This window comes from Zootermopsis nevadensis, unplaced genomic scaffold (genome assembly GCF_977971745.1).
Source record: "Zootermopsis nevadensis isolate Lab colony 2312 unplaced genomic scaffold, Znev_1.0 Znev_ptg000021l, whole genome shotgun sequence".
Taxonomy (NCBI): domain Eukaryota; kingdom Metazoa; phylum Arthropoda; class Insecta; order Blattodea; family Termopsidae; genus Zootermopsis; species Zootermopsis nevadensis.
In genome coordinates, this window is record NW_028259153.1 from 21,428,004 (window position 1) to 21,448,758 (window position 20,755).

Sequence of the window (20,755 nt, forward strand, 5' to 3'; positions counted from 1 at the left end):
AGCAATACACAGTGCAACTCCATCAATCTTAAATATGGTGATATAAGGAGTAATGTCCACTTCCTACATGGCGGACAAAATTAAATATATAGAGAGATTAATCTGTACCTGATAAGAATGAACATCACAGCCAAAAAGGAATGCAAACTCACAATAAACTCATTTTTACTCGATTTAAAACGAGACATCTTTTAAGAAATGCATGAATCTGACGTGTTTCAGCATCCACACGAGACAAAGCACTCACCTGATGTCAGGGTGACAACCTGTGCAGTGGCGGCATTCATTGCTGCAATCTGGGAGCTCACATTCTGCTTGTTCGTGTCGAGCGTCGTCTCCTTCCATTTCAGTGATGCCTGTATATAAACGCAATTAAATCAGTTCCATACTTTATTTTGAATATAGGTACGTCTCAACAGATTTGTGGTTATTTTCAGGGTCCACATCTTCTTTGGCATCATTGCATTTACAGTCATTCACAGGGAATGAAACATTTGCATAATGGCAACTCTTTAAAGCATTTTGGTCATCTGAAGACGTATGGTGACAAAGGCATGCCTTGAATAACATCATGGTGAGTCTCAGTGTTGATCTTCAGGGTTGTAATACTGTGTGGACTTGTAAATAAATATCAGCATTTATCTACCTACAAGTCCACAAGTGACATGACATCCCAGGAGACCAACATCGACATCTTCACTTCCCTGGAAGCCTAAAACCTGACAAGCGTCAGTATGTTTATTGTAAACTACTATGACTTTGAAGATCTCGTCTTCTGGGTTGTTCCGCTGTGTAGTCTGGTCGATGTTTGCCAACGTTTCTGAGGTTGTACGGTCTCCGTCATCAGGGCGATGACGGAGGCAGTATGACCTCAGAAACGTTGGTTAACATCGACCAGACTACACAGCGCAACAACCCAGAAGACAGAAATCTTCATACTCACCGCTGCGAAAACATCAAATCTTACATACTATGACTTTGCGTAGCTTTGTTAACTGCAAAACTCTACAGATTTCAAGTTACTCACGGGATCTGAGCCAAGCTCTGGTATCTGAGCCTTTGTTTCCAACTCCTTCTCTACCGTGACTATAACATCATGGCCAGCACTAATAGTGCTCAGAAGAGCCCTCTGTGGCTCTGAGAGAACACTTGTTATTCTTGACTGTTGCACCTGTAAGAAGTACCAACTCTCAAAACACAACCTTCACTACATCTTTCTGCTGTACGTCTGGAAGCTACAAAATGGGGATATTCTTTATTTGACAAACTCAGGTTAAGATAACAAAGCGGAAAAGTGTACAAAAATACAAACGCAACAGTGGCTGAAAGGCATTAATTCAGAGTTACGTTTTTCTATCGCAAAGTGTGTAAAAGCGCAAAGAACACAGAAATTTAAGCCGTCAATTCAAGTAAAGATATTGACGCGGAAAAACGTTTAAATGTACAAACAACATATTGCCTGAAAGGCACCAAAACACAAAGACACAAAAGTAACCGCATTTGCGGAGTGATAACAAAGTGTATGTACCTACTCTGAGTCCTTTTACAGGAGCATGTAAAAAAACAAAACACATAATTAGGAATGCGTATAATGAATGCTTGCGAGAGCATCCAAGAGCTCCCCAAGCGAAAGTTCTTACCATGGGCGGGGCATGGGCAAGATTTACCTGCCCACTGACAGTCGTGTACTGGGCACCTGCCATGTGGCCTGTGCCATACGGTCGGGCTCCTGAAACATAGGTACAACCTTTGAAACGCCTCCCTCCATTTTACCCAAGATTAAAATTATAAAAATATTACTTAACATCATTTTTCCCAGGCTCACTTTACCTGCAAAACATAAGCATTCGATACCACAAAATAAAACTGTAACAAATAAAAGCTTAAAAAATTTAATCTTCAAGAAAGCTTCACGTGTACAATAATCATGCCGCCGTACGCTACAATAATGACACCCTACAACGACCAGTATTTCCATCTTTTCTGAGATTTTCATAAACTCTGAGACTTCTGGGTTGAAATCCCCCCCAACCAAAAACTCAGTCCTATGTCAATATCACACGAAGGTGGTGATATTCGAACAGAAGAAAGGAACGGTGACTGTCTTCTGGGATATCGTACAATGCAGTCTCACAGAAACTGACTGACTGATGTTTCAAAGGTTCTTACTGCGGCTGGGAGATTTCTCTGATGATGTAGGCAGTAAATATCTCTGAAACATCTGTCAATTTCTACCAGACTACACAAGTCAACTCCCCAGAAGACAGTCATCCTCAGTATTATAAAGTGACACTGTTACACTGCGGAAGAACTCACCATCTGCACCTGCACGCATGATGGCAGGCTTCGCCAGCGACTCTGTGTTCACCCTGCCAATCTTGCTCGTCTCATGTTGCAATATGGTAGCCCTGCCAGTACAAATCAACGAGTGATTATCGGCTCTCCGAAATTTATAGTAAGCAATCAGCTGTTAGAAGACATTATGTCCTGACATACGAGGTGTTATCCAAAAGTTATGAAAATGCTCCTGTTATGATACCACTGGTAACAGCTCGTCTTCTCCCGACAAAGTGTGGCAGAATTCTTTCTTGAAATGAAACTTGAGATCAGTATTTGGGGATAAATCACAGTAATAATTCACTGAATCTTATATTGTATCAAGCGTTCATTCACGTAAAATAATTCACGCCACTGAATAATAAATTAAAAACAGAAATGTCACCTACTTGAGAGGGGAGACGCTGTCCTCCACCATGGTTGAGCCCTCATCACCCTCGATACCAAAATGGTCCTTCGACTTCTTCTGCAAACATAAATAAGAAACCAAGTAAATAATTCCAAAATTTTTTTTATCACTTTGTACGACACCACACTATGCAATACCCCTTAACACTTCAGATAAATCCCTATTTTAAAGATAGCACCATGTAGTCTGGTAGAAGTTTGCTAACATTTCAGATGTCGATAAACTTCTACCAGACTACACGGCGCTACAACCCAGATGACAGCCGTCTCCATACCCACCACCGCAGGAACCTCAAATCATACAAATCCCTGTCTCCACCAAAAACTGCAAGCCCATAGCCAGTCACCTCACTAAAGTAAATATCCCAGCACCTCCACTGTTACCACCCTCTACAAACTGTACCTTCTTCAGTATGATGTCGATGTAGCCAGCAATGAGCTGAAGTATCTGCTCGGCCTCGGTCGTCTGCACGGAGTAATACTGGTCTGAATAGTCTCCAAAATCTAATGTGAATGTGTTGGGGGATGCACCCCAGCGTCGCACCGTCGTGAGTGGCCACGTCTTCAGAATTTCTTTTGTCTTCTCATCTAGACGCAGGACAGAATCCTTCGTCACACCCAGCAGTCTTGGGACCAGCTTGTTCTTACCCTTCATCTTCTCCTGCACAGGTAGCGCCAAATGCGCATTAGTTAACAAAATGCACTTTTCTGACTATAATTTCTCACCCAAGTGAATTCAAAAAACTCAGCTGTGGTTCTCTGTGATTTTTCTCAGCCTTTCCAACAAACGATGGAACATGTTCCAAAATCTTTCTTACCTACAATTTCCATAAATAGCTTGACATCTCATCTGATGTTAAATAACCCCTGCAGATGAAAGTGTCATTAAATATCCTACGAATCTGCAACATTTTATACACATTTCTTTTCTCCTTACTTGAGCTACATACTCAGCCCATCACACGTTTTAAAACACGTGTAACTCCAGAACAAAAGCATAGATCACAAAGTTCCCAGAATTTGAGAGCTCGTTAACAAGAATCGTTCCGTAAATTTATTCGTAACCTCGCTGTGAGTGTAATGATCACATGCCAGTAGCATTACTGTCAACTGACATTCAGCATGCCTGCTCACCCCCAGCTGCCACCTGAGACAGTACCTTGACAAGGAAGAATGTGACACCGTACGTCTTGAGAGACCGAGCTGTTTTGGTGTACAACACCTTGGCATCAAGCTCAGACAGCCCGACATGCTTCTTATGTTCGGCGAACACCTTCTTCTCGATGCCCTTAACCTTGGCATATGACTGCGGCAGGAACTCCTTGAGGCTGCGTATCAACATGGGTGACATATATATAAATAAAAAGTCATGAAGAAACAATGACTTATCTATGGGTTTCAATCATCCATCATCATTCCATGTGATCCAAAAGATGTAACGTAACCACACTTATTTATCTTTATCGCAATTCTTTTGCTTTACCATAAATAAAACATATTGTACTGTATCCGTATGAGAAGAAGGAACAGAACGGTAATGGACGAAGGGTGGCAGCCGAAGACGCTCATCAAAAAAAGAATCTGCATGTGTAAGAAGAAAAGGAAAATTACACGAAGCAACGAGACAGTTGCAGTGTTACTCACTCGAGGAACCCCGGTCGATGTTTGCTCTCATTGTAGTCTCCGAACTGGATGTGGCACTGGATGCCAGCAAACTCGCACGTCTTGTCCTGCGTGACGGGGTGCGTGCCGTCCAGTATGGCATCGCGTGCCTGCACATACAGCAAGTTCAACTGCACAGGGTCCCGAGAGTCAATGTTCTGGTCCGAGAAGAAGAACTTGCGCCTCAACAAAACTGTTTCGCTTTCATCAATACCTTGTTCACGCAGAGTCTTCGACGGGTCTATCCAGTTCACTGAAAGAGTAAGAGGGCTGCTTGTACTGTTCTGATACCAACTTTACATGCAGTCTAGTAGATACTATTAAAAGAGAATGAATAAGGAAAAGACTGTGACTACGAGCATTCGATAAAACCTAGACACAAATATCTCAATAACAGTTAATGGCAAAATATTTAAAGAGATGGATACATTTATCCGTGAAGTAAAATTGATTTATAGGGAGAAACAAATGGAGATATCAATAAGAAAAACTCAAAAGTTCTAAATTATATCAATTATGGAAAGAGTAATATGGCACAAGGACATCCCAAAACAACTTATAACACACATTTTAAACAATTTCAAAAGTTTAATGACAAAATATGAAACCTTACAAAGACAAGAGCAAAACCCAAGAAACAGATAAGAAATGTTTCAAAAAATAATTTCAAAAAACCAGAACACAGTTTGGGCTGTGTAGAGAGGGTGGCAAAGACCATTAGCAATGAATCAGAAACAATGCTAAAAGGAAAAGAAGATAAATTTTCCTTTTACATCCCATAAATATACGGATTTTTATCACCCTTAAAAATCCATCGACCTCGGCCGGGATTGAACCTGCGAACCTTGGGTCCAGTGGCGAGCACGTTAACTACTAGTCCACTGACGGCAACTTTCCTAACAAGTAACACAGTAAAAAAAATACAACCTACCCTCATCATCTGTTTTCAGCTTCTTTCGCAACTGATCCATCTTGGCATCACGCTCCTTCTCCTCCTTCTTTCGTTTCAGTGTCAGTGTGCCAAAATTTGGTTTGTTTTCTAACTCCTCCTCTTGATTCTCACGCACAAGACTGTACTCATCATGGTTTGTGATACCTAGTAACAACACAAAATCCATAATTCATCACCGTAAAGTGTGCTGTAAACATTACCTGTCTAGATTATTATGAAACGATCATTTTGAAGTAAACGCAAACACATACCCACCTATCTTAGTGCAAATAACAACCATCAGGTTAGCTACTGGCTGACTGTCATCCACTAGCAGCGTCTTCAGTGTTCCGTCCAGCATCCTGACTCGTAGCGTTCTCAGTTTCTTGCGGTATTCCAGTAAGTCCTGCCAACAAAATACAAATAAAATACCCGCCCGTCTTCTGGTTTTCAGTGCGTTGCAATATCAATTATGTATATGACTCACCCCATTTCTGAGGATGTAGTACTCGAGGTTTCGTATCGGTTCAAGCCACACGCCCTTCTTCACGTCCTCATCGGCCAGAAACAATCCGTAGTCCTTCGCTGCAACACCATACAATTTTATGTACTACACACCTTTCCATCTCAATGGATGCGAAACACTTTCAAAGCTATTAGAACATACTACGTACATTATAATTGCAATATGAGCAATCTTATTTAATAACACTTCAATAACACAATAGGATCAATAAATAATGCATAATTATTAAATTAACATGAATTACAACTAATAATTACTGTTGGGAAAAAAATTATGAAAAACAGGAAACACTGAAAACCAAGAAGAAGATTAATCTTCTGAAGCAAAACTTACGCTGGCCCTGATTGGCTTCTGAAATCCTCTCTCGTATGATCCTGCACGCGTCATACACCGACGTCGTGGGATCAAACTGCATTGTCTTTGTCACATTCTTCTCCACAATGCTGATACGCAACGATAGTGTAGCCATGCTGTCGCCGTGTGAGTGTCTTTGCTGTAACGTAACATCACGGTCCATATGTCAACATGCATATAAACACACAGAATCTGGCCAACTGGACCATCGGTTAATCGGGGAACCCATTTATTTGGGACAAATCTTAAAGAACACATCTTTTTAATTCTATACCTGGAACTTCTCATAACTGGGGCACGACCAGGTCTCAGAAGTGCCACCAATAACACAACGATAAACCCAAGACCCATCTATCTACTGACTACGCCAGATGTTAATTCTAAATTTAATAAGAATCCTTTCAGTCAAAGGGGAGACTTTTCATGCATATAAAAATTAAAACAGCACAGAAGGCAATATCAGTGATACAAAGCACTTCAATGTGCTTAAACAGGTAATGCGATCGGAATCAGATCCCTCAAGCAGTTATAAATCAGCCTCCAGTTTACTGCTACAGTTAACACGTTGATGCGTCTGGAGACGCCGACGCCGGCGCCGGACCTGGCGGCGCCTCTCAGCGGTCGTCATGACAACACTCCCCTACGGCAAGCAACAAGGACAGAGATCAGCGTTTGTTAGGTCGGGCTGCGCCTTGCCCTGGTGTGACAGAACTATTGTGAAAACAGTTTATCAAGAGGTCGCCGCCACAGGCCCCCATCGTGAGCCAGATTAATCCCAGCAACACCTCACATCCTACAAGAATGGCGGATTCAGACTTTTTCTTGCATTATTCCACGTCTCGAAATTTCACAACCCACATGATTACGGTAAACGTCTGTAATGCTTTACGCGGTTGAAATGCGTAATCAGAAACGGGGAAGTCACGTCCTCCTACAAAGAGGACATCGAGTGGATGTGCCGGCGGCCTGGCAAATCCGCTATGAGCGATCACAGCGTCGGCAGCCGCCTTTCCCTTATCACAGCGGCTCAGTCGACAAATAATCTCACTGTATCAAGTCCTCCCTTCGTTTCGTTATGGTGTAACACGTGTTTTCGATGTCGTATATACGTAACAAAGTACAACACATGGGCGGAGGTAAAAATCCACATATTCTTTGCCTTGGAACTCGATGCGAAGTAATGTGTGCCTTTAAGCCAGGGTATCTCAACAATTCCCAGAACTGGGACCCAGAACGTAATGAACAGGGACAATTTATTGAAACTCCATAACAAATTATTACAAAATTCATTGATTTGTTTTTCAAACACGTCACCTACTCGGATTACATGGCGTTCATGTAAAATATTAAGATTCGTCCCATAACAAAACACCACGCTAAGAAGTCTAGGGGAGTGGAGATACAGCTCCACGCATTCACTAAAGATGTCCATGTTGCTTTATAAGCCACTAAATAGGAAGACGGGTCTGGACGTCATAACACAGAATAATCCCTGCCTGGAATGGAACCCTGGTCGCCCAGCCCGTCGCCGGGAACTTTATTGATTGAGCTATCCCGGATGACACTTACAGAAAGTTGGCATCCATTATGCCACGAGAGGGATTCAAACCCGCGTACCCAGTGTGTAGCCGGCCCAAGACCTGGTCCGAATTTGATAAATTAATAATTAGTAAACTTTTTATTTTCATATTAACCCAAAACTGCCAACGCGAACATAAAACCCCTCAAACTACAAGAAGCGAAATCTCTGATAAGCTAACAGTCGCTCAGCTAGTCAATTTCCCGCAAAACTCACTACGATCATTTCAGTCCACACCACCAACCCATTATATTAAAATCCATTTTAATATTATATCACTTCCGTTTACGGTTTCCTACCAAAATTTAGCATCAGTTTCTTGTCGCTCCCAAGAGTGCTACATGTCCTGTTCATCTTCAACCTTAAATTTATCATCCACTGATAAAGTTGAACGCAACCGTCTCTTCCCGGCTCTCGACAAGAACTTCTGTAAAACCGGAAAAATAATTCTGCTGTTTTTACGGAGCGACAATTGATTTGTACCACAAAAACCTCGTAGCGCTTAGAGGTGAGTCATGCAGTTCCAGTCGGGAGCCGGGAAGTGACAGTTGTGTTCAACTTTATCAGTGAACGGGCTGTATTTAGTGAAGAGGACAACGTATTAACCTCCTCACTGTGCAGTTTCCCCCAGCGTCAAACCGCGCGCCTTTATTAACGTTAACGGAGAACGTACTTGGAATTTCGATAGCGTCGCTAAATAAACATTCAATATGTAAAGTGCGTGCAGATCCAACACGCAGTACATTTGATTATAATGCAGAGATAATATAAATTACAATTAATTTTGCTCTTGGAATGAGTTCCTGAACTCCACACGCAAATTGTTAACCACATATCCGAAGTTTACACGAATATTTACGTGCACACAAAATATACGACTACGTTAGAAAGAAAATATCGTGACAAATTTGGACTTGAAAATTTTCAGCGCCTGATTTTTGTTGCACCGTGTGTCCAAACGCGTATAGCAAGATGATATAGTTGCGTCATATTGTGAAATTTAATTAATTATTCGATTTTTGTCCGTCTAATCACAATTCATATTTAAAATTTACAATTAAAATATCATTTTATGTTCCTCATCGAACAATCGATGTTCCAATTGTAAATCGATTGTTCGATGCGGAACATAAAATGATATTTTAATTATCTTAATTGTAAATTTTAAATATGAATTGTGATTAGACGGACAAAAATCGAATAATTAAGAGATAGCAAGATTATAATACAGAAACTTCATTCTTACGGAATAGTAATCACACCATTCCAACGCGTCATACCAGGAAGTATTTCCAACCTCCACTTAAAATTATTAATCCAATAGACCCTACCGCCATAACATGGTAACATCTATTTCATTATAAGAATCCTCCTCCAGTGTGGGTTCATGAATTCTGCGTCACTCACTTGAACGTATGTTCATTATTCAAGATACAAGACTACAGTTCAAAGAGGTGTTCAAAAGTTCAGAAACTACATTGCACAGTGTTAAATTATGTAGTTAACACACTTAATAGTCAAGATATTAAAGGCACAAAGTGATTTTGTAAGTTTCGCTTAACATTAAACTACGTAAGCTACCATATTTTTGTACAGTTAATCTACAACCATTGTACAAAAACCATTATTTTCTGTTCTGTTTCACATAAATAGCGATTATGGGCCAAATAAGAGTCCAAGATTAAATTCGCCGGACAAGTCTTGGGGAGTACGCCTCAATATAAAAAATATCTTAACCCCCCCCCCCAAAAAAAAGAACTGAAACACGAGGGAAGAATAAGATTTCCCAAAAAGTATTTCACTTAATGCAAAGAATGCCCAAAACCCGTTAAGCCGTGCAACAATTCCACTTACACGACGCCATGTGACACGCCTCGCGCAACAATACGATAGTACCAGATGGCGCAACCCACACGACATGACTGACACTGCGATAATGCCCCGTGTGCGACCGGCCAACCTTTCCGAGCATGCGCAGTGACACTATAGACGAAGTGTCGGCAATGCAGCTCGCTGCTTACTCGTTATGACGGGAGATCCGATATGTTGCAGAACGTTATAGCGAGACTTCGTACAAAGAAAAGTTATTTTGCACGTAACTGCAATCACAGCGGCATCTTATCAACCCTGCGTGTTCTGTGTGACATTTTTACAATAAATACTTCACGGAAGCAAAGTGAAAGCCTTTATTTTCAGCAGAAAGCCAGGGAATCATAATAAAATACGCGCAAAGAAAGAAACTTTAAGAATTTTATCATTAGAACGGGAACTTGTGGTACAACAGGATAAACAGAGTTCAATTACATAACCTCAAGACCTGATACATCGTAAAATAACGAATTAAAAACAGATATAAATTCTAAACCAAATATTTTAAAATTAAATCAATATGCAACCAAGAGAAAGAAATAAAATACCTAAAATTCGCAACACGAAAGCTTTCGATGTATCGAACGCCTTCAGAAATTCTCTACTATCGCACCAATAAACTAAATCCTAACGTTTTCCAAATCAAAAATGAGCAGTCGCAGAGGAAACATTTTACTTCATCCTATAATTCCTCTTAGAGCAAGATTAATTTACATAAAAAAATTAAAATAATTAGGTCCTTGTAAGACGGGTTTGGCGTTAAGGTTTACTGGCAACTTTGCTTATTCTTAAACTCATACGCAAATGAACCGGAAGTAGAGAGAGAAAGTTTAAAAGAACTTCATTCGTTACAAGGTACTTAAAGAAAGTCCAGAGGAAATGGACATCCTCTGGGGGGCGAGTCTGGTATTCGCCCGCTGTTTTATGCAACTGACAAAACACACGAACTCACACGTCATTAAGTCAATTAAGTAATTATTCTGCATGGTTCAGAAATTACGTAAGTTTAATAAATAAAACAAGAAGAATGTGACAGACACTTCAGTCGCGAAGATGAATATAGGCATATACAAAATAATCAATAATTTTTGGGTATTATCTGCAACAAATACCGAACTAAAGCGCTGCATTTGGAAAATTCTGCAGTAATATCGTATCTAGGTACGAAAACAGTGGAAACCAGCCGGAAATTAAATTTGTAAACCTTTAAATTGAAATGGTAACTATATGAACCACCTACTTTAACATTCACCAAACGTGCACTTTGCCAACAGAATGGCTTTCGTATGATTCACTGTACAAAACAGCTATTATTTCGGTAAAAAAATTACATTAATCGTCTTTCCTTTGACGCAGGAAACGAATATCCAAGGGTCACTTTAGATAAATTTCGTGCTTCAAAGGGTTAAACTTTGCCTTAGTGGGGAAAAAAACCCTCGTTCTGAACGGAAACGTTGTCATATAAAACTGCAAAAGGTCGAAATTCAGAACAAACCGCCTGTTTAACAGTGTTTAGCCTACACGCATTACACCCACGTCAGACAAGTTTTCGCACCAGCACGGCGCTGTATCACGTCGCAGAAGGAGAAATGGAATAGTCAATTTGTTCTAACTCGCAGAAAATTAGGTAGTCTTTGAAGTAAAATAGGTGAATGGACCGCACAGAGCACAGGGTATTTCAAAAGTAAAGTACTGGATTCCCACAAGATTTACACAGTGTACTCACCGAACGGAACCCATCGGTTGGGAGGTCCTAGGCAGCATCCGGCGTCAGTCCTACTCCAGCATCGGCGTCGCTCGAAATGAACCCTCAGGGGGGATCACTCCCGGGGAGGAACCTGAATCCAACCCCCACCAACAGAGGGATAGACTAAGGAAGGGAAAAGTTCGCGCTATTTCGACGAATCAGAAACGGGGGTTGAAACTAGTGACCAATGAAAAGACCACAGACCGGGTGGCGCCTCCGATACCACTCTGGCGCCAGAAAGACGTGGCCAATCACAAGAGATGCCGGGATAATCGATGAGAACTGGCTCCATCCCGGTGATATAACCTAGACACAATCGTACCATCTAGATGCGGGAAACCAATCTCATCTAGAATGTATCATCCAGAGGCGGGAAACTTTACACTGTCCGACAAGTTAGCTCGGGAGAGGATGAGGGAGACGGCTTACAACAAACGGCAAATTAAAATATCGGTCGTGGCCTATTTTAAGACCCCATCCGCTTGCGAGTTAGGCATGTGTTATTCAAACTGCTACCACGTTAAGGTAAGTCTGTTTCAGAGCTGCCACTGTTTCGGACCGGATCCTTCTGGGGTCGGTAATCGAAAGGTAAAAAATTTCAAAGGCTATGACATCTGAAACACGTAGCATCGTGCGTTCTGGCATCACTACGTCATCGTGGATGCTGCATCAACTTAAGATACGCGATTGAGGGATGAGGGATGCTGTTGTGTGTCGCGACTGTACCAGGCCGTCAGCGCGTCGCGGGTAAGAGACGCCAGGATGCCTGGAGACGCCACCCCACATTGCTGCAGGCATCTCTCTCGCAGTCGGGAGGTTCGCGGATCGAACATGCCCCCAGAGTAATGGAAGCACTCCAACACATTTATGTGACTTTATCAACTCACTGGAATTACAGAGCGCGTGTCAACTGGCCCAACTTTCGGAACATGACCGTACCCCAAGAGTCCTGTCCTCCGATCAAAATCTTGCATCCAGTTTCTCGTTTCTCCCCTATGAGGTACGAACACACGAACGTCCTTAACCGTACGTTGCGGCAGAGACTTTACCAGTCCTACTTTGTATTCAGGAGGACCCCGGCTTAAAATAAGGTTTTGCTCAGTCCCTCCAGGAAAATACCAGAGTATTCAGAGTCACGACCGCCACCTTCCTCATCAATCACAATTCTACCATTCACTGATCTTATTGCTAGGCGTTGTTTTTTTTTTAATCTGAGCTACTAAAAGCGTCGTTAGAGCCACATCCAAAACTGAAGTCGGTATCCGCTTCATTCAGCTTACGTATTAAGCCAGCAAATACGGAGTCCTAACTAGGTACAACAGGTTTCACGGACCACAATTTTGGAACCAGAATTATGCATACAAAACGTTTCCCTATTTCTTCAAGTCCTATACAGAACAAGTTAGCGTAGCGGTTTCGATAGACTTGTACCTGGCAAGGAACGCGGTTTGGAATATTGGCTGAAACACCGGATTAAGTTTTATCGTGGTTTGCCTCAGTCAAAACAGATTAATTTCGGGGCAATACCTTTGGAATACTCAAATATAGAGCTACAACTCACTGGCAACGGACTGACAGTATTTAATGCAGTCCATAGTAAAATACTGACAATTCTCCTTGCATCTGAGAGTAACGTCCTGACAGTGCTGTTTGCTGTCAATATAACTTCAGCGACATTCGATGTAATGGTAAGAAACTTCCAGCATCCACAGTGGTGTAAAATAATCTCCTATCCATGGTACCTTAAGCTCATGCTAATGGAGCCTTTACATTCACCAAATGAAGATTTAATAATGGTTTTGACTGTACCACACCTTTACAGCGGCGACGAGCTGGTTATATTAGATCGTAACCACGTTTATTGAATACAATTTAAATATTTTACTCGGCTGTATTCCTCGGCAAGGAAATTCATACGAAAAGAAATTCCATCTCCCCCTTTACAGTCGGTTTCATCGAAATTTCACCGCGATAATTCCCTTTATTCGGAGACGTTTCGACACTTATTACTTGGCACACCAACGAAGGTTAATAATTCTGCACATCAGTACTACCAACGGGAAAACAAATCCTCCGAAGCACGTTGGCGACAGTGTGACCAATCACAGGTCGCAATAAATTTACCGTCCAAACACCATCTCAGACGTACGACTCCGCATTTAATCATCCTGAACCACGAAATGTTTTTGGGACGTTTCCAACATGGTGACTGAATGACGTCATCACAGGACGAGTACTGCAACGTCTCAAGTCACAACCACAGCACAGTCATGTTTCCAGTAACCATGCCTGTCAGATAGAGTAGTGTGGGCCTCCGCGAGGTCTATGTATAGTCCGCGATAAACAACTCTCAACTCCAGAATCCCGGGGCGTCTAATTTTTGCGTCACAAGAAAAAATCGCAAGGCTCCATCACGGTCCCCAGACCGCCTTGTCGATACACACCAAGGCGATCCGTAGTCTTCCTCAGTTGCTCCACGCAAATTCCGTGATATATTAATGGATACTTTGTCCTACACTCACCAGCTACAGAAATGAATGAATCTGAATTGAAAGTACTTCGCCTCGACGGACTGACAAAACGACAAAAATACTCAATTACGACAACCGGTATCCAGGGAGATGATATTCTCGATGAACGGATAAGCCGGATCGTGCGGGGTTTAGTGCCTGCAGATCTCGTGTCCTACTTAGTATACCGGGTGTCCCATAAAACCCGGACCACGGGAGAACTACTCTTTTACAAAACACGGTAAATTCAAATCGTGTGTTTTCAACCACCAGAAGTCATGGCGCTCCACTCGTCACGTTATCAAACACAGAAAATTACGGCAATGTTGCCACGTCGACAGAGGGGGATGTATTTCTAGAGTTGGGGGGGGGGGGAGTGGTCCTGGAGGGGTCGAGCACCCCAGTAAACAAAATGAAAGAAACAAGAAAAACAGAAAAGACTAGCGAAATTCCATTTCAACGTGGCAACATCGCCTTAACTACTATTTTTTTTTAAAAAATGTAACGCCATATTGGCTTCGTCACATGAAATTCAAAAAAAAAAAAAAATCCTGAGACTGGAAACACGTGATTTGCAACAATTTTCTCCTTTCTTATATTTTCAGTATTTTGACAAATAACAGCGGTCTATGACCCTGGACTTATGTGACACACTGTATAACCAGATGCCAATCTCTTTTAACATAAAATAGGTTTCGATACTTTGAAGTTGTGTCCCACACTTATTTGGACAAAGTTTATTTATTCTGTGGCGGTACGTCATGTCACAAAAGAGCACTTCTGCCAAGTGACCGACAATCATCGGTAAGGTTCCTCCTTCACGTGACAGGAAGTGATAAAGAATACACTCCAGCTAGAGGAAAATGTTCGTATATTTTTAACGAGATTACCATGTTTACTTTCTAGCGTCATACGACCTAATAGCAAAAACAATTACACTCAAGATGACGAAATTTTGACGGAAACCAACATTTATTAACAAAGATTTCCGTCTTCTGGGTTGTTGCGCCGTGTAGTCTGGTCGATGTTAACCAACGTTTCAGAGGTCATACTGCCTCCGTCATCAGAGTATGAAGATTTCTGTCTTCTGGGTTGTTGCGCTGTGTAGTCTGGTCGATGTTTACCAACGTTTCAGAGGTCATACTGCCTCCGTCATCAGAGTATGAAGATTTCCGTCTTCTGAGTTGTACGCTGTGTAGTCTGGTCGATGTTTACCAACGTTTCAGAGGTCATACTGCCTCCGTCATCAGGGCGATGAGTATGACCTCCGAAACGTTGGTAAACATCGACCAGACTACACAGCGCAACAACCCAGAAGACAGAAATCTTCATATTTTTAATCGCCCTGATGATGGAGGCAGTATGACCTCCGAAACGTTGGTTAACATCGACCAGACTACACAGCGCAATAACCCAGAAGACGGATATCTTCATACTCATCGCCCTGATGACGGAGGCAGTATGACCTCTGAAACGTTGGTAAACATCGACCAGACTACACGGCGCAACAACCCAGAAGACGGAAATCTTCATACTTATCGCCCTGATGATGGAGGCAGTATGACCTCCGAAACGTTGGTTAACATCGACCAGACTACACAGCGCAATAACCCAGAAGACGGAAATCTTCATACTCACCGCTGTGAGAACCTCAAGTCTTACATTTATTAACAAATCTCAATACAAAATGTCATCCAATATGGATCGCTCAGTGTAGGTCAGAGACGAATGGAAATGCAGACATGTGTTCTTCCTTTCAGATCCCTCCCTATTCAATACACACATCAGTCCCATACCTCACAACACCCCCCAAGTACAGTTCTGATAAAAACAGGCCGACTCTGCTGCAGCTAGTGTTCCGGTAAACCCAACACTCAAATCTCGACACACTGGCGCTGCCTTCTACGGAGCAAAGTCGCCCCCTACTCTCAAGAACTACGTCACAAAATTGAAGGGGGTGGGTGGGTGGCGTAAAAGTACAGCTTCACGTTCCGACCGTTTCACCTCTCTCAGAAAAAGTCACGAACTCCAAAGAGATAAAAGGTTTAAAACGCCTTGCCTCTACCGGGAATCAAAATGCTGCCATGTATCCCCTGACCAGTCAATATTGATTGGCTGAGCTAGTACCGCTCACTTTCATGCAGCAGAAAGCAGATCTGTACACACGTGCACACCGCATTGCTTACGGCCAATTCATCCAGGTCGAACCTCAAACAAATTACACTGCACTGGAGCCCTACTTCAAAAAAAAAAGACAACGGTGACCCCTTGCCTACCGACTACATCGTCAAGGTGGAAAGGTATACGACACTGGATCGTAGCGCTACACAAATGTAATGACGCACAGAAAAATTCCCAACGCTTCTACTAGTAATCCAGCCACCGTATAACAAGGAAAGGGACAGAGACAGCTTCCGACATTGTTTCCTTAATAACTACAAAACCGCACTGATAACTACGCCAATATTCTTCCTCTGGAACCTCAGAACCTCGTTACAAAACCAATAACGAGGCATAACCTTCAAGATGGCTGTCTTCCGGGTTGCAGGGCCGTGTTCGCCATCACCACCCTGATGATGTAGGCAGCAAGTACATATTAAAAGTCGTAAAATTCTGCCAGACTACAATTCAGAAGGCAACCATCATCATTCTCACTGACGTGAGAACCTCAAATCCTACTCGAGCACAGTCTTGCCTCGACGACCTAGTTCGCCGGGTACATTCCTGTCATGGAATGGATACAGACACTGTAAGCATTCATCCTTCCTAATGATTACATAATGTGGACAACCCAAAGCTGTCAGATAATTCAGTCAGTACAGGACAGCGACTAGGCGACGGGCTGAATGACCGGGATTCGATTCCCAGCAGAGCTCTATGGCCACCCAGCCCCTGATAAGGGTATTACCTCGAGGGTACAGTAGTCAGGGCATACAGCCAACTTCTCATCTCCATCTAGTGCTAAAATTTACGATACATGGAAGTTTATATGCACCCCCACACGTCTGCATGGCTTGGTGACTTGACTTGACTTATAACGCCAGACATACTACTAATGGAATTAATTTTTTACATACCGCCATGCACGCTTAAGCACAAGGCAATTTTAAATGATTCACCACCAAAATTATTTATGTAGTCGGCATGCTATTTTCAATTTCCTTTTCATGGTTAAGTCACCGTTCCAAAACTTCCACTGTCCATCCATACAAGCTGGGTTATGAACTCAAGACTCCTCCTTCAAAGTCACAGCTAATGTGGGGCACAACAGCATTCCACTTATTTTTGCAAGTTCAAAGAAAATTGTACATATTTCAGTCACACAACACATAAACACACCTTTAGTAACAAGTGAAACAAATGCACGCTGTTACATCTTTCTGGCTACGCGTTTTAACTTAAGTGGGTCATCTTCTGGGTCCCATTTTCTAAATACCATGTTCAGGGTTGGGTGAACTGGGCGACGTCCAGGGTTCTGCACCTGCGCGGGCTTCACGCCCATACTTTCATGCAACAAAATTCCAATTACCCACATAAGAATCTACAGCTGATAAAACAAGGACTTGCATTAATCAGGTGAGTCATTTCTAGAGGACACAGTTTTTATAAATTGTTAAATTATAATTTAAATCACCTGAAATGCCTCGCACACATTTTTCTTAAGCGGACCTGCTAATCAGTCTCGCCCGCGGCCTCAGAACTGGCTCCATCAGTTGCTCAGTGCATTATTTTGGTAAAATTATAAACAATTTTAAATATCAATACATTTATTTTTATTTTATTTAGTGTTCTGTCTGACGACAGGTCCATATGAACAGGATCCTTCCATCCTTTTCTCGGACTGGGACCTGTTCATATAAATAACAGGTGACAGAGTGAGTCCTGATCGTGGTATTTAAAGTAAGGAGCCTGAAAATGACACATCAGAGACAAAGAATATACCAGAATACATTATTCAACTTCTAAACAATAAGTAATCTAAGTGCATGTGTGTGTGTGTCAGGCTGTAATATGTACCGTTAATTTATAATTAAGAAACAGGACACGGACGTTCACGTATAAAAAACCAGCAGGAGTCAGACTCACTACTTTCCCTACATTCTGAAGGCAAAGCCGTCCTTAACTCGATATTATACTTTATCACTGCAAATAATGCAGAAGCGGTGTCAACGCCGGTCTACTGGGTTGTAACACAACGTGGCACCGTATGTGCATATCAACACTTCGGAGGAACATGAAGATGGAGACATATCTACTAGACGTTCACGCGGAGTAATCAGACACAAGACCAACATCTTCACTGCTGAAACCCTAAAGTGTCAATAAATTTGTTGAATCTCATATTAGGCTGCATACTGAAAAGGCTACAAACAAATATTGGTCACATATTCTTTAACTTACGTAAATTACTTTACAAACTGCCCAAACTCTATCTGATACAGAGAAGTACATCATATATTGCAGACGCAACCACATGGTTGAGAAGTACGACGTAAAATAACACCTTCAGTGTGGAGTATCTAATTCATTTCAGTTCTACTTCTAACAATTTATACCAGTTTTCACAAAATGAGTTGTTGTTGTTGTTTCTTAGCTCTACAATCTGGTTGTGGGTTTTTGCCGCCTCCTTTTTCGGATGTTTCTTGGTCTTAAAGTGTGCATTTATGAGTAGTGAGTGACCAGTCCACTGACTCTGCACAATTTCTACTCAATCCCTTTTTGACTGCCAGAGCCATCTAGCAGTGAATCAGGAGACTTGGGTGAGAAATGGCCACTGAATTTTGCTTATGAAACATCTCATATCATGATCGTAAGGTTCTTTTATATGCCTTAAATCTACAGCTTTACCTCCCCTCCGAAGGAAGTTGTGCTACCAATTTTTATCACCCTTAAAAATCCATCGACCTTTGAACCTGGAAATCTTGGGTCCAGTGGCGAGCACGCTAACCACTAGTCCACCGGGGGCGACTCACAAAATGAGTAATCCTGTAAATGTTGTTAAACACTGCCTCAGAAGGAAGAAATTCCCCTATAAGCTTTAATGTCACAAACACACAAAAAAACCCACGCAAATCTTAAAGTCACTAAACAGACATATATTTATAAAGCAAGATGTTTTCTACACAGTAACCATCAGATATTGACATAGAAGAATCCATGAATATGATACGTGAACATTTGTAAAGGAATGTGCAATTCACCTGTTTTATTCAATTGTGTGTGAAACCTTACCACTTTAAGGATTAGAACTGAACCAACTATAACAAATTCATGCATAACAAATGTATTATACATATCCATGTCATCTAACAGAACTTACCTGTATAGCATTTGCTTTTCTAGAACCAAAATTCTATTCCACATGAAAACTAACAATTTGAACTTTCTAAAGAATTCAGTACTTTCTTGAAATAACTTTAAATCACAATGATAATAAAAAAAGTCCCAATATATTTTCTGACGAACTGAAATGTCTCGCAATTGACTGCAAAAAAAATACAAATAAACTTTAAGTTATTTTATCAATATTCCATGTGGCATCCACTCAGCTGCAACTGACAACCAAGACTGGTAATTAAATGTCTTACAAGCATTAAAAAGTTTACTACAGCACACCCAAAGCAAACCTGAACCAAACTTAATTTCAAAACTGCAAGGTCAAGGACCCTATAAAATCATAGCAATGTTTTGATTAAAGTGCAAAGTAAATCCTGCAAGATAATATGGCTGGTGCATTTTTCCATCTACTAGCTATTCGATGCTCTGATAAACACAACAAATTGTGTTCAATGTACTAGCACATAAAATACAAATAATATTACAAAAGCCCTCAATAGTGTTCTTACTTTTTAAAGTACTCCACATACAAAATACAAACGAGCTCACAAAATATAATATAAAGTTCATATCTCATGTTAGTACTTAACAAGAACTGTAAATTATTCTGGAAAAAGTTGCCAGTGACAACCCCCATGTCTATGAACTGTCAAGTGCCAAAATGGATTTATAATTCTCAAATCAGGTTATTTCTTCTGCAAATTCCATGAAGGCAAAATTATTACTGAATGGTCATAATTATTTCATCAAACACTAATATTCTTGTCTGACCACAAAACGCGATGATACAGTGAAAAATATACCGATTTCTAAATTGAAGGGGATGGGGAACAAAATACAAATGGCGAATAATAAAAGGTAAGCCTTACCCATCTGGGATTTGAAAACAAGCAAATCACATGTATGGTAACAACCAATCAACATCACCGGTAACCAGTTCAAACAGAACCTCTTAAAAATATATTACATACCTTTAAAATAGTCCTCAACAAATCATATCTCACTTAACATAAAAAATACTTCGCTCTATCAAATGCACACACCCAAATTTTCTCTGCACTCGCGCAAGGCTCATCCCCTCTACGCGCGATTGGTCGAGATCTGTGACGTCACCGGATGTGAGTACAGTCACGAATCGGATGTATCATTTCCGTACGAACTATTATATTTCAGAGGAAAATCATTGTAAAATCATACAACTTGCACAACACTGGTTGTATTTAAAAAGGTCATTATATGCTCATGATTCCTATTCATAAACAACGTTGGCATGTATTTTAAGCAGACGCAAGATTCAATATGAATCTAACATTCTTCCAAATATGGTCATGATGAACAGAGGAAAATCTGCAAACAGTTTTAACTGTTTATAAGACGACACATGAATCGTTTTAAGTATCTTTTAGTTGCAGATGTTATATAACACAGATTCAAAAAAATTCTTTGTTGTAAAAGCCATTTCATTAGACTCATTATTGTCATTTTAGTTAGACAT

The 20,755-nt window shown here is 41.2% G+C and overlaps 1 protein-coding gene across 2 annotated transcripts in view; it reads right to left on the minus strand.

The window, feature by feature from the left end:
- Positions 1 to 20,353, minus strand: part of rhea (Talin_middle and talin-RS domain-containing protein rhea) — a 39,992-nt gene extending 19,639 nt beyond the window's left edge. Inside the window, exons 1-14 of one of the 2 annotated variants that reach the window (XM_087352706.1) lie at positions 20,232 to 20,339; positions 18,772 to 18,909; positions 6,198 to 6,357; positions 5,826 to 5,923; positions 5,615 to 5,744; positions 5,339 to 5,503; positions 4,390 to 4,660; positions 3,905 to 4,073; positions 3,149 to 3,406; positions 2,727 to 2,803; positions 2,317 to 2,408; positions 1,641 to 1,729; positions 1,028 to 1,171; positions 248 to 356 (exon numbers count right to left, since the gene is read on the minus strand). In XM_087352706.1, the coding sequence (XP_087208832.1) occupies positions 248 to 356; positions 1,028 to 1,171; positions 1,641 to 1,729; positions 2,317 to 2,408; positions 2,727 to 2,803; positions 3,149 to 3,406; positions 3,905 to 4,073; positions 4,390 to 4,660; positions 5,339 to 5,503; positions 5,615 to 5,744; positions 5,826 to 5,923; positions 6,198 to 6,333 (1,738 nt within the window). In that variant the 5' untranslated portion in view covers positions 6,334 to 6,357; positions 18,772 to 18,909; positions 20,232 to 20,339. Of the gene's footprint in view, positions 1 to 247; positions 357 to 1,027; positions 1,172 to 1,640; positions 1,730 to 2,316; positions 2,409 to 2,726; positions 2,804 to 3,148; positions 3,407 to 3,904; positions 4,074 to 4,389; positions 4,661 to 5,338; positions 5,504 to 5,614; positions 5,745 to 5,825; positions 5,924 to 6,197; positions 6,358 to 18,771; positions 18,910 to 20,231 lie in introns of both variants that reach the window. The other variant, XM_087352705.1, reaches the window with a different exon arrangement.
- Between the last annotated feature and the right edge of the window lie 402 nt (positions 20,354 to 20,755).